The following is a 14,459-nucleotide window of genomic DNA, read 5'->3' on the forward strand; positions in this document are numbered from 1 at the left end:
CCTGCTGAGATAATCCTTGTCCTTTTTATTTTCTTTCACCTAATGTAATTCTGTATGTCTCATATGTTTAAGGGTTTGGCAATAACTTTCCTATTTCTTAGTTATTTAAAGTAACTGTGTGGGAGCTCTCCCAAGTGAATGCCGTATGTAGCACACGTCTGCGTATGTAAAATGTGTTAAATCGAGATAACACGAGAAAAGATTTCTGTGCCAACCAAAAAGGCTTGTGTGGTAACCCTATCCCTCAGAATTTCAGTAGCTGAAGATCTCTCTGTCTATCCTGGAATAAATACAAGGTGATTACAATAAATCTTCAGCTTGTACCAATTTACCCTAAGGCTCAAGAAGAGGCAAGAGATAAAAATAGAGCAGTGTCCCTTTGCAGAGACAGCTCGTATTTCCTAAGGACTTAGCCTGATTACCAGTTTCTCCGCTTTCTATCTCTCTACAGTTTATCACGCAAAATTCTTCCTGGGAATTTGAAATCACCTGCACCAGGGTGCACAGATTGCTTTAAACCCAAGGGCTGGCATTAAAGGAAGCATTTGCCAGAACTCTCCTGGCGGTGGTCTCTGCTGGGCTGTTACTGCTGATTTCCAATCTCAGAGCAGCAGCCTGCTTTGCACCACTGCAATCCATTACTATCCCATTCAGGGATGACATTTGGGCTGTGCAGTTTGTTGAGGTTCTTTCCAAAGATAACCTTCCACTACATGTTTGGTTTTTTTTTCTTAGTCTGTAACCAATGTGTTTCAGCAGCATTTCTGTTCCGTTGTTATTTCTTTTCTCTCTCTGTCATCCTGTCCTGTTCTGTCTCAACACCCTTCTATATTCTGCTTTTCTCCTCCCTCTTTTTTTTCCCCTTTACTGGAGTATATTTAGCATTTGTTTGGAGAGGTTGGCACCAGTTTTCCTCTGCTCAGTGCGTCACTGGCAAGAGCTGTCATGGGTAATCTGACAGACAGTTTTCACCCATCCTCTGCATGTGGAATTTCCATGGACTCCCACAGCCCTGGCTTGCAAAATCCATGAGCAGGGTAGAACCACAAGGGGCTGTCTGGGAACCCCTTGGGCCACATCTCCTATTCTTGGAGCCTAGAGTTCATACTCCAGGGAGAAAGGCTCTTCTACCCTCTCAGATAGCTCTTTTTATTACTTAAAGGGAAAAAACCCCAAACCACCACAAAAACCCCAGCAAAACAAAAAACCCCACAGCAACAACAAACCAAACCAAAAAACACCCACATAAACATGCACCCTATTTCTTTCATTTCCACCATCGTATATGAAAACCTCTCCTAAGGAACTACATTTCTTTGTTCCGTGGTTGTTACATTTTCAGGTCTTACCCCTAAACTTAATCTGCTGTTCAAGAAGTGTAGGTTTTGAATTTGTTGCTCTGCCTGAGCAGACTCACACAGCCTGGCCCAGAGTTCACTAGACAAAATCAGGCAGATTACATGGGGTAGTGGGTTTGAAATTGCCTAAGGCTGAAAGACAGGCTGGATGTTGATCCACAGAGGCTTATACAACTAACTTTTGCAAAATAGGAGCCTCTTCTGGAAGAGAGAAAGCTATTACATGTTAGAAAGTGAACAGAAGAAAGTGCAGAGGTTCCTGCATTTCCTTCTGATGTGTTAATTCTACCATTTTCAGAAGGTAAGCTAGGGAGTAGCCATACCTCTGAATGGCATAAATGAATTCATTCATTTGGAACTAAACTGCAGTACTGTCCTCTGCAAAAATAAGTGGCTCCATTCTCTTCAAATTAAGTCATATATTATTGGAAATAGGACACATCTTTGAAAGAGTTTGAACTTCACAAACTTTTCTCATGTTATGTAAAACTCTTTCAGAATAATAACCAGGCTGCAGTTTGATAGCAGCTTCCTGCTAGAGATGGTTTAGTGTAGTGCTGACCTTTTTTTGCACGGGAAGAACCTTAGATTTGCTTTCAGGCAAGGCAGTGACCTAATGGATTATGTGGAGGTTTCTACAGGCAAAATGAAAAGGGAGTTCTAGTCCTGAATATGCCAATGATTTTCTATGTAAAAAATTAAATCTTTGTCAATAAGTTCTCTTTTTAATTACTGTTTTTCCAGACTTCTCTTTGTCTTTTTTCTTTTTTTTTTTCTTTCCCCAGGGTTAGTGGTACTTTCCCTGATTAAAGTTCTTTGACACAGCTACAAAATAAGCTCTGTAATTTTATGTTTGCCTAGTCAGACAGTTGATACTTTTTTCATCTCTATGGTCCTGTTTTGTTTTGGTTTTTTTTTTATTTGGTTGTTTTAAGGTATGGTGTGACTGTCAATATCTTTGATTAATCTTGAACTTCGTTCCCTTTTATTATTTTCTTGGCAGTCTTTAAAAAAAAAGAAATGTAAGAGTATTTATAAAATGGCTCCATCCTAAAGTACCAGATCACTTCTGAGGGTCATTGTTGGGTTGTCTCTCACAAGAAGGACATGGGCCTGGAGAACACTCTTACATGTAGTATTTTTATTTTCAATGTGGCATTGAAATATTAACTGACTTGTGTAGGATTATAGACTAGCTTCTGCTGCAACAGAATTAAGCCTGGTTAATGTATAACAAAAGAAAATTTTCCAATTATTTTTTGTCTTCATCAACTTCTTTAGCATCCAGTCTTGTCTCCTGCTCTTCTGTGTGAAGTCTGGCTAGCTGCTGCTCTTCTCTTGTCCATGACAGATTTTTATCAAGTGTTTTGCCGATTTTTCAAATGGGCATCGAGCTGCTCTGTTTCTTCCTTTTTTTCCCATCAATGTCAGTCATTTTGGTACAAGTCTCTTCTCTCCTGTAAGGGAGTCCCATATCAACTCCTCAATCTCTTACTTCATTAATAAGCATGGTTTATTGGCTGTTACTGTGAAGAATGACACTTTTCACCTGAAGGATCTTTCTTATAAAAATGGAGCAGAATGGTGTTTAAAGTTTCATGATTTTTTTACTCTCACCTAAAAAGCATCATCAGTTATAGGCTGTTACCAGAAGGGCTTAGTGACCAAGGGAAATTAATCTTTTTTTTGTTCTACTGTTAACTACGCTAGAAGACAGTGAAAACATTGAAAATGCCTTGCCACTATCAAGCTTCCATGCAGATAATTGCTGTAGTAGCCTTTGGGAATGGGAGAGAGGCTTATCCAAGCCAACATAAATCACAAGTGAGATGCCCATGAGATAATCTTACTTGAAGGATATTACTGTGTCCAAGAATATCTGTGTCTCAGCACTGCATGTAAACTGCTCTCCAGTTCTGACAGGATGCGCCTGTTTGCTTTCACCATCCTGCTTCCGTCTCGACTGAAAACATCATTTCACTGTGTATTTCCACCTTTATTTCAAATGGTTGTTACTCCTGTTACCTCATGGCCCGGGAAGGGTGAGGGAAGGGTCTGTTTCAGAGACCCCGAGGTCTCGGCTGGTCTTGCTGGCTGCGGTCACATGAGGGCACTGCGTCTGTGAGCAAAGGTTTGTGTCTCACCATGCAGACCCAGTCCACTGGCAGTCACTTACAGCTTATAAACTGTTGTGTGCTGCTACAAGAATAGCTTCTGCACTCAAAACTAATTTTGGCATTAGAAGAATCGAGTGGGGAAAAAAAAAACTACAATTGGAAGAAGGAGCTATGTACCACTGCTAACAAAATCTCTTTCATTCTGGTGTACTTGTTTAATCTTTCATCATGAAATAGTGTCAGTCCTTTCAATTTTTGAGAATTTTCTCTCAGGGTTTTACTCTGGAAATATAATATATTTTGGCAGCTTGTTCACTATTTTAAACACTGCAAGAAACAATTCACTAGTGCATGAATGTCTCTCAGGTGTTTGTCTGGTGGAACAGCTTTACCACTATTGCTGGTAGGTCACAGCATGGAGGTTTTATTCAGAGATTTTTAGCCCAGTTGAAACTTTGGGTGTTTTACCAATGTGGACTGGGAAGAGTTGTCTCCAGAGCTGTGTAATGTGCTGTAAGCATGCGTACAACCCAAATTCAGGAGAACACGAGTGGAGGGGTGAAGGAAGGCTGCAGTGTTCACTGAGTGATGCTCTGGCCTGTGCTGTCATGGCTGGTGTATACAGGCCACATTAGAGTGGTGAGTTTAATGCAGCTTTAAAAACCAGCAAATTCCCTGGCTGGGGTGTTAACAGTCACAAAGTGCTGTTCCTCACATAATTCATGTAAATTGAGCAGCTTGTCTGAACCATACTGGCTGAAAGAAGCTACATTTAGAGCACTGCTGGTATGTTTTGTCAGTTTTTCAGTGTGGGGCTGCCTACAAACACTAACCAGACAAGCTCCAAATTCTGTAGTAAGAACCCCCATGCTTACACCAAACATGTTAAGTTTATTTTGGGTGCTCTCTGGGCTCGTAAAATTCTTCATACAACAAACACTCCAAGAACAAGGCGGAGGAGTTTCCCTTCTCTGAGCATCCTCTAACCCATCCATGCTGGGTCTCTCTGTTGGCAGAATGGTTTGTCTCCGTTGCACATGGCAACACAAGGGGATCATCTAAACTGTGTTCAGCTCCTGATTCAGCACAATGTGCCTGTAGACGATGTCACCAATGACTACCTGACTGCGCTGCATGTCGCTGCCCACTGCGGCCACTACAAAGTCGCCAAGGTTCTCTTGGACAAGAAAGCTAATCCTAATGCCAAAGCACTGGTGAGTACACAGCAGGGCTCTGCTCACAGCTAAACCTTCCTGCAAAGTTGTGCTGAGACTTACTGGGGAGTTATTTTCTGCCCGCTGATGGCTGACAGTGAGGATGTGCTGTTATTGCCACAGCCCAAGAACAAGCGCTCGAAGTTCAAAGTGTTAATAACGTATCATGCTGTAAGATCAGGCCTTTGCTTGCAGACAGTCAGCAGTGATTTATGAATTTCTAGTGTAACTAGAGCACTTTTGCCTCCTGGTAACTTTTTATGATTATGAATAGATGAAACAGCTGCAGACGTAACTGCTGTAGTTTTTGGCATGGAGAGAATCCTTATTTTCCAAGTGTTTGTACAGAGAAAATAACGTTTAAAACTGAGGGAATTTTTGTAAGTTCTCAATGATGTGAAACAGTAAAAGGTAGGAATGAGTTACATAATGAGTATTTGTGGTATTTTATGTCAATGGAGTCATATGCCTTTCTACTTTAGAAACAACTTCAGCAGCAAAATACATCAGTGCAGTTAAACTGCATACAAACAGAATACATTAATGCCTTTTGTTCAAATTGCAATCGCAGTCCATTCTATTTAAAATGTCTCTTTGATTTGTTCTTCAATAACTGTTCCAAACGAATTTACATTCTGACATGAATTGGGCTGATTGGTTTCACAGCCTGATGCTAACTCATTTAACTCCTGAAATGTTGTATGAGCTTCTGAAACCCTCACAAGCCAGGTGGGATTGGCTCTCTTGAAAACAGTACAGGCTCCACACATTTGCTTCTCTCAGCCCCTCTGTTTTTTTGTCAGATCCACCTGTATTCAGGTGTCTGTGGTCAAGCTTTTATGATATATGGGTTTTGTTCAGTATAACTGGTGAGTGGGGAGGCTTTTAGGCCTGTAATATCTACTTTTACCTTCTGAAATAATCAAATCATCACCAGGTTTAGCTTGTTAGAGTTGCTGGCAGTGGCCTCTCACTGGTCTGGTAACCCAGCAATAAATGCCTTTCCCGCCTAAATCTTGTAGTGCTTCCTTTTATCCTGCCCCAGTCCCCACTCTGGGTGGTTAAGTAGAAGAAATGTTCCAGCATCTGGAACTGGAGCTCTCTCTTCCCTAAAACACACTGGAGCTCACCCTGGACATTGTCCTCTGCCAAGGAGAGGGGTGAGAGCTGCTACACTGGAACAGACAATGGCATGGAGCTCACATTGTGAAAACACACTATATTCTTTACTATAGGGCGGGTAAAAAAAGATAATTTTGATCAGGTCTGAGGGACCACCTGTGCCAGTTGTTTTCAGAATGTTCTGCAAAGGCTTTTTTGTACAGAGCAGCATCAACATTCAGTGCTCTGATGTTACTGTACCAATTGTGGATGCTCTGGACAGCTTATTTTCCTGATTTACTTGTTTTCTGTGCCATCATCTCGCACTAAATAAGATGGTAGTTCTAATGTTCACTCCATTGCACACATTCTTTTTAAAGGAAGGGGTGAAATACTTGTAGTTGCAGTAAGCTGACAGGTAATGAATGAAAAAAGAAACAACAAGTAGTAAAAATAGTTTAGAAGATGTAAATTTCAGAGCTCGTAAAAGGTAAAAGTGCTTTTCTTACCAGCAGTTCTAAAAGGTCAAAAAAAAACCAACCAAAAAACCTCCACCCCAGATTCCCCAAAACCTCCAGTAGAAAACCCCACCTAGATAAAAGTGAATATAGCAAGCAAAAATGAAGGGTTTGATAGTTTTGCGTGAATTGAGAATTTTTAAAATAAATTAATTAGTGGAGCGAGCAATATATTTCATAATTAAAACTGGATATATGAAATATGTCGTTACCTTTCTAGAAATCTTTTCTTTCTTTTACATGAAAAATTTAGTAAAGCCAAAACAAATTTGGGAGGTGTTTTGTTAAAATTGAAAAATCTTTTCTGTGAGTTCCATACCCAATTCTATTTTTTAATGACACATGAGGCATCAAAATGTGTGTTCTTTCTCATTTCCAGAATGGTTTCACACCTCTTCACATTGCCTGCAAGAAGAACAGAATAAAAGTAATGGAACTTCTTCTAAAGCACGGTGCATCAATTCAAGCTGTAACTGAGGTAAGAAGTGGTCTTCCCATGCTTGTCTTTGCTTTTCCTACAAATTTCATTGTAACTGTATTGATTAATCTTGGAATATTTCTGAAAGAGCATGGACCAGTCGAGTCAACAGTTATTTTCAACTAGGTATTACGAGATAATAAAACAGAACAATGAAGTCAGTTACCCTAATGAACCACAAACAACTGATACCTGTTGGGATTACAGTGAGAAAAACAAGAGAAATGTAACATAAAAATTTTTCTAAAATCTACCATTTTCTGTAATTTAAAGCACTGAGGATGAAATTTGCTCTGTTACAGACATCGAGGTGAAGACTATGCTTCGCTCAAGTCCTGTTGTAAAAGGGGGTTTAATTCAGACCTTGTTTTGGCTTTCCACAGAGAGGTTATATTTGCCCACCATCATGGGACATCACAGATCAGCTAGACAGAAGTCAATGCACTGTCACTTCAGTCAGCATGAGATAGTCTGCACCCAGTTCTTGGCACAATTCAGAGATTAACTGAGTACCCATGGGAATTTTTATCTAGATGTATGTATATTGTACCAAGTTAGGAGAGGAGGAGAGATCACATATATGAATGTGTGACCACTGTGGAATGAGCCATGTTAGACAATGATAGGGAGTTCCATGGATCAAACTAGGTGCAATGGGGAGTAGTTCATCTCCACAAAAAGAGAGTTTGATTTAATATGTGGAGGGTTGTGCTAATTATTCAGCAGCAAACCATACAGATCCCTTCCTGGCTTGCTTGAGGGAGAAGAGTCTGCCCTGGCTACAGTTCATGTAGCTCCAGACTGGCTTTTAAAAACTTTTAAAAGCATTTACTAAATTGTTGGAAACAGGTAAAAGAAATAACACACTCAGACAGTTATTCTGCCTTCCTGCTCATGTTTGCTGTTTTGCATGAGAAAGGAAAGAAAGAGTTTTCCTCACTTCTACCCTCTGGGACTTGTATATATCTGTGGGGAAGCTGCCTAAATTGTGGGGATTTCCAGAGATCCACTGGGCTTTCTCCTTCTCTTGGTAGCAAAACGCCCTTCTGAAGCCTCTGGCTGACTGTTGGTACAGCTGTGCAGAAGCAGCTGTGAAGAGGCTTTAGGGTGATTCTACGTGGGGAAATATTAACTACTGATGGGATTTTTAAAGCAAAATCCTTGAGGTCACACCCTGCTGAAAGACTGCTCCCTTTTCCCCCCCTCTCCTTCTCCCTCCCTCTCTTTCTCTCCACCTGGGCTTTCATATCCTGTGTAAGGGCAGTCGTGCAGATTCATGATGATCTTTTTTGCACAAGCTGAATGTTTCAGAAAGCCTTACCTTTGTGCCAGGAATGCTTCTACCTTTCTTTTTTTTCTGTTTCAAGATGGTATTTAGCAAATGCCTGATCTTAATCTTGCTTAGCTATGGTTGATTGTTGATGAAGAACTACTGAATTCCTAGAAGGTTCATATGTTTGCTCATGAACCACACTTACAGGTGTTTCCAATTCTGTGTGCCCTTTTGTTTAAGCACATGTATATGGTTTTGAGAAGATAAAACCCTCTCAGAAGAGCAAGCACCTGGATTGATTTGCTTTAGAATAATTTATGTTTTCCTCATGGCAGTCTTGTAAAGGAATGTGAAAGTTTAAATTTTACTTCGGTCTGTTTTTCAGTCGGGCCTAACTCCAATCCATGTTGCTGCCTTCATGGGACATGTAAATATTGTATCGCAGCTAATGCATCATGGAGCATCGCCCAACACTACCAATGTGGTGAGTCACAGGTTTCCTTCCAGCAGGGCAGGACTGGGAATGCCTGATAATGTCTGGGAGCAGTAGTGGGATCAAGCACCTAATTCCTTTGTCCACCATCCACCTCCACAGCACCTGTGGCTCATGCTGGAGTCATGGGAAAGTGCAGCCTGCTGACTCCTACTTGGGAGATGCTTGGCAGGCTGAAGAAATTTCCAAAGGGGCTGACCCTAAGCAGGCTCTAATCTCTTGATTTTCTGAAGTGAAGAATGAGAGCATACTGCAGCTTCTCATATGAAGTTTTTGACTGTGCTTGACTGTGGAGCATGCTTTTCCCAAGACCCCGGGGGTCTGCCATTTAAGGAAAATTCAACAGATTGCAGCAGACTGTGGGGACATATTGCCTGTGTCCATCCAGCCATCCCAGCACACTCTTCTGCTGGCTGTGTGCTGCGTGCCCCAAGGCTCCCAGGGCATGTGTAAAAACTGAACACATTGTTGGTTGGATATTTGAAAGTTGGGAAATGGAAGGGAAGCAGAAGCTTGTTGATCCTCTTTAACAGTTTGGCCTCAAAATCTCCCTTTCACCTTCCATACACAAGTGCAGCTAGAAGACAATATTTTGTTTAAGTCTTCACCTGCTAATTCTATTAAATTACATAAAAATGCTAATTTTTAATTAGCAGATGTTTATACCTAAAGACATACCAAAACCCAAAAATGTAGAAACCACTTTCCCTCCTGAACTGTTCTGATTTCCTTGGATTTGTCTTTCATTGAGTCCATGAAGCTTTAGATGAATGTACTCAGTAATGATTTTGTTTTTTCCCTTCTTGTTCAGTCACCTCAGTGCTTGTCAGATAACAAATGATAGTAGGGGCATAAGGCATAACAGGAGGAAAGACAAATGTATGTGTGCCTGGGTATACAAAATTTGAAATACATTTTTTACTGAATTCAGTTCTATTTAAATGGAAATAATTTTTAACATTGTTAGTAAAATGCTAGTAATATAAAAATTGCATTGTCATTTTTCAGCAAAAAACAGTCACAAAGGCACTACTGTGTTGGGAAACTGACCCTGCAATAAATTGCTGTGCAGCACACAGTGACAGGTCAAATATTGATTTAATCTTACATCTTACAGACAAGTACAGCAGAGTTTTCTAGTGGGGATCATTCTGAGCTGGGTTGCTGGTATTCCTGTGTTTATGAAACACGCTGATGTTTGCTCTTCCTGCAGTGTGTTTTTAATTCTGTTGTGTTTTTGCTGCTGCGTGCAGAGAGGAGAGACAGCGCTGCACATGGCAGCCAGAGCTGGCCAGACAGAGGTTGTCCGGTACCTGGTACAAAACGGAGCCCAGGTGGAGGCCAAAGCCAAGGTGAGGACATGGCCCAGGTGCACCAAACCTGGATGATCTGTACTGGACAAAGCAAGGACTCACATTCATCTTGAGTGTGTTGTTCAGGATGAGAAAGAGGTGAAGCCAAGGTCCTTTGTGTGATGCCCGCTGATATTTTGTTATGGACCCTCTCACTGCAGCTACGAGTGATCTGGAGAGAAGGCAGGAGATGTCAGGCTGATACCATCCCAGTTTTTAATATAAGTTATCATGTGTTTGAAGAGTTCTGTTTTGAAGTGGGACTTAAGGAGGCAGAGGAATTCCCCAAATCTGCTTTTATTTCAGCAGAACTGGAAACCCTAGGCTTCTGGTGTCTCCTGTCATGTCCCTAAAGCAACAGCCTGCATGCATTCAAAAATAGTTAGACTTCTAAAGAACACCACCTAAAGGAAGGAGGCACAGTGAGGAGATGTGACAGAGGACTGGAAAGAAGGAACAGATCCTATAGAAACAATTGCAGTTGAGGATGGTGAGGGTGGATGAAAAAGAAATGATCTAGAGGCATGAAGGAACACACAAAACTATGGAAATCAAAGAGTTCCAGGAAACAGGCGGGTCAAGGAGATAAATGGGTGCAATAAATAGCAGTCTTAATAGGTAAACTCAGGAAATACTTTTTTCCCCCAAATGGTGATAAAATGGATATAATTAAAAAAACAAACCTTTCTTTCATGGTGAAATTATCTGTGAATTGGGTCACAAATAAGTTTGCTGGTAAGATTATCTACTTATAAGGAACTCTGACTAAATATTTATAGCTGATACAATTTATATCTGCAAGGAGCCTGACAATAGAACTGATTCATGGGGTTTGTAAATCTCCAAAGACAGCCTTGAAAGTGAACAGCTCATGCTCAGAAGCACAGTCATGCAAATATTTTCTGAGTAAATTCACAGAATGATTTAATTTGTGCAAACTGCCGTTGCCTGTGATCAATTTGTTATCATAAATAACAACTAAAAGCAAGCAGTAGATTATACACCAGTGCTAACATCAGCTGTGAGAAATTTGTGGGAAACAAGCACAAACTGGAATCATTTAAGAACCACAAAGATTCTCCCCCAGTGAGAGAAGAGTTGCCCTGCAGAGGAGCAGCATTCATCTCCTGGCTCTCTCCCATCCTAAGTCCCAGAGGTGTAAAGTCACTTGCGCAGGGTGGGCATGGGCAGAAGTCTCCCTGGCAGAGAGCAGCCCAGAACTGAAGGACATGGGGTAGCAGTGCTCAAAAGGTAGGAAATTCAGCAGGAAAAATGGTGTGTTTGATCCAGAGATTGTACAACAGAGAGTGGGGAGGACAAAAATACAAAACCAAGTGAGAAGGCAGCAATTGATTTCCACACCATGCTCTGTCATCAGTTACATCTGTGGAAAAATTACCTGCAAAATACCAAGCAAATCATTCACCAGTTAAAAAAGCACAAAAAATATGGCAATAATTGATTGAGCTATTAAATGTTGCTGTGAAACAGAAAAGAGATCAAGATGTGAGGACCAGAACTATGCATTGGCTCTGTTTTAAGAAAGGTCTGCAAAGCAAAGTGAGGCAAATCCAAGTAAGAAATAAAACAGATAAATTTATAAACTTCTATGGATTATGTCCCTGTCTGGAATATTTTGTGATTGCAGTAACAAAGCACAAGGTATTTTTATTATCTGAGAAAGAGAAAGCCAGTGTGCCACATTCACTAGGTAAGACCTCAGTAGAATTAACACTCATGTGCAGTGTTGAAAAGTGACAGAACGTGGGTGAATATTTTGTGTCCCAGTGTGAGGTGCAGTTTTCTCATGCAGGCCTGTGTTGTTCCCTCTGTGCTCAGGATGACCAAACGCCGCTGCACATTTCTGCCCGCCTGGGGAAAGCAGACATCGTGCAGCAGCTGCTGCAGCAGGGAGCCTCTCCCAACGCAGCCACCACATCAGGCTACACACCCCTGCACCTTTCTGCTCGGGAAGGGCATGAGGATGTAGCATCTGTTCTTTTGGATCATGGTGCATCTCTGTCTATCATCACCAAGGTGAGCAAGCTGCAGGAGTGACAGCTCGAATCATAAAACATACCTGCATCGAGGGCCGCTTGTGAATTAAATACTGCAAGAGTCATATACACATACAAACAGTGTAAGGGTGAGCTACATTTTATCAAAAGGGTACAAAGCTTCATGCCTGTACCTCAGGACCTGATGTGTAATGCATCCCAGTGATCAGACATGAATCTTCTTGGAATGAGAGGAATGCAGGGCAGAAATTCCGGGCGGGTGTTGATAAGCTTGCCCTTGGGTCTTTGGTAGTGTGAAGAAAGGAACCGACTCTTCCTCTGTTTAACGTCGGCAGTGCTTTGCCCTGCCAGGGAAGAGCCTCCAGACCCCACAGGGCAGGTGGGAATCTGCAGACTTGCTGCCTGTACTCAGGACTGCATAAGGGGACAGATGGAAACAGCTGCATCCCTGCAGATCAGAGGCAAACCTTACCCTGAGAAGAGTGCCCAGGGCTGCTATATAACTGCTTTCTCTTACAGAAAGGATTTACTCCGCTACATGTGGCTGCAAAGTATGGCAAAATCGAGGTAGCCAATCTCCTGCTTCAGAAGAATGCATCTCCTGATGCTTCTGGAAAGGTAGGACAGAAGCAGCCTCTGCCACTTGCACAGCAAATATCTAGAACCAGATAATATTTTAATAATATTCTCCTACCTACTTACAATCACACTAGTATCCACAGCCTGGATTTAGCTGGAATTGGTTTCATGTCATATTCCAGTCCCTTGGCTGGGGCTGCCAAGAGCCAGCAAGCTCTCGGCGAAAGTGACTTTTATTGTCATTAATTGACAACAAAATGATGTGCTCTGTGTTCGTGTCCAGGGGAATGGAGACAAACCATTCCCCTGTGTTCTACACAGACTATTTACAGTCCTTATCAGAGTATTTGGGCAGCTGGCTCTGCCTCCCCAGGTCTCATGACAGGGGGCAAAGGTCAACAGGACCTCAAACTTTTTAAACCAGCCCAGCTTGGATTTTTACAGATCCAAGGGGCAGTTTACTTATCCACTGCAGTAAAAGGAAAACATTGCCAAGGGTGTGACCTCCTTACCCCAGGGGCAGCACAGATCTGTGCTTCTCTGTTCATCTTCCCTGGGAAAAGTGAATGGGGCTTTCTCAGCTCAGGAAGGGTTTCCAGATTTCTGTTTTATTTTTTGATTCTAAAAGTTCCCGAAGACTCTGGATACACGAATGAGTAACTAATGTGTTTTTTCACCTTATCTACTGAAATTTTCCAAACTCCTGAGTTTCCCCTGGAGAGGCTCTGTAACAGCACTTGTTTGTTCTGCATGTGTTTTTAGAGCGGTTTAACACCACTGCATGTAGCTGCACACTACGATAATCAAAAAGTGGCCCTCCTCCTGTTGGACCAGGGAGCTTCACCTCACGCCTCTGCCAAGGTACAAGTACTGGCCACTCTGGGGGAGCAATACCCAGGCTTTTTATGTCACTTTATTCCCTGTCTACCCCTGTTCTTTCTAGGCTGTGTATGTTTGTGGTTACAGGAGGCTCAGTGATCTTGTTAATGTCTCACATCCACATAAAGCTGCTAGAATAATTCTGCAGGTGAATAAAAGAGCACTAAAAAAAGCAAATAAAGATGCAGAAACACTTTAAATCACCAGTTTCAGTCTCAGAAAATACTGGGCCTTGCTTTCATCAGTCCAGTCTCTTCAGTAACTTCTCCAAGCCAGCCAAGTTTGTATCATTGCATCTTAAGATCTGTGCAGGGCAAGCTTGGGTTTAAAGCCCTGCTATACAGGGGTATTTCTCCTGTATTGTGCCACAGGATGACATCTGAGGTGAGATAAGTTTCTCAGCACAACGTATGTAATTATTCACGTGCTTCACAATACTTCTACCCCAGCGTAAATGGACTGGAAAGAAATGAAACTAGTCACAGCCCTGCTTTGATTGTAATTTACTGTAGGCAAGACAATACCTAGGGTAAGGTTTCAGAGGATGAAAGAATAAATATGTAAATTTATTCTAGTAGTGCACAGAACAAAAAGAATTTTGAGAAGCTTAAACTGTCTATTTCTTTTGTGGGTCCCAGTGTTAAGTATGGCATGGATAAATACTATAATCAATCAAAGTATAATCGATATTTGAACAGCAACACTAGGTAAAGCAGGATGGAAACGTATGTAGGTTAAAGCAGGTTAAGTGCAGTGTAAAGACCTCATCTGAAGCAACCCAGATAATTTCCTTAAATCACTGCAAAACAGAAACCCTGTGGAGAAAGGAGAGCTAGTGGAAAAGCCAGCAGCTAGATGGACAGTGCTCCTTGATTGCCTTCCTCTCACACATGGCTGAGTGCAGCCATAGCACTGGAGGCCTTCTGCATGGCTGAAGGAGAGGATGGAGTGTGCCACGCGTGGTAGGTCCCGGAGTTTGTAGTGCAGGGAGGGGGGAGTTAAATAAACATGGACTGCCAGCAGCAACGGGGCAGTTTAAAGTCAATACTGTCGATAGCGGCAATCTGCCGGAGCAGTGC

The 14,459-nt window shown here is 41.8% G+C and overlaps 1 protein-coding gene across 30 annotated transcripts in view; it reads left to right on the forward strand.

The window, feature by feature from the left end:
• ANK3 (ankyrin 3, node of Ranvier (ankyrin G)) overlaps positions 1 to 14,459 on the forward strand; it is a 258,366-nt gene that overhangs the window by 145,241 nt on the left and 98,666 nt on the right. For all 30 annotated transcript variants that reach the window (XM_017746270.1, XM_017746277.1, XM_017746265.1 and 27 more), the window contains 7 exons: positions 4,492 to 4,689; positions 6,688 to 6,786; positions 8,445 to 8,543; positions 9,806 to 9,904; positions 11,744 to 11,941; positions 12,442 to 12,540; positions 13,264 to 13,362. In XM_017746270.1, the coding sequence (XP_017601759.1) occupies positions 4,492 to 4,689; positions 6,688 to 6,786; positions 8,445 to 8,543; positions 9,806 to 9,904; positions 11,744 to 11,941; positions 12,442 to 12,540; positions 13,264 to 13,362 (891 nt within the window). The remainder of the gene's footprint in view (positions 1 to 4,491; positions 4,690 to 6,687; positions 6,787 to 8,444; positions 8,544 to 9,805; positions 9,905 to 11,743; positions 11,942 to 12,441; positions 12,541 to 13,263; positions 13,363 to 14,459) is intronic.

This window comes from Corvus brachyrhynchos, unplaced genomic scaffold (assembly GCF_000691975.1).
Source record: "Corvus brachyrhynchos isolate BGI_N302 unplaced genomic scaffold, ASM69197v1 scaffold279, whole genome shotgun sequence".
Lineage (NCBI taxonomy): Eukaryota > Metazoa > Chordata > Aves > Passeriformes > Corvidae > Corvus > Corvus brachyrhynchos.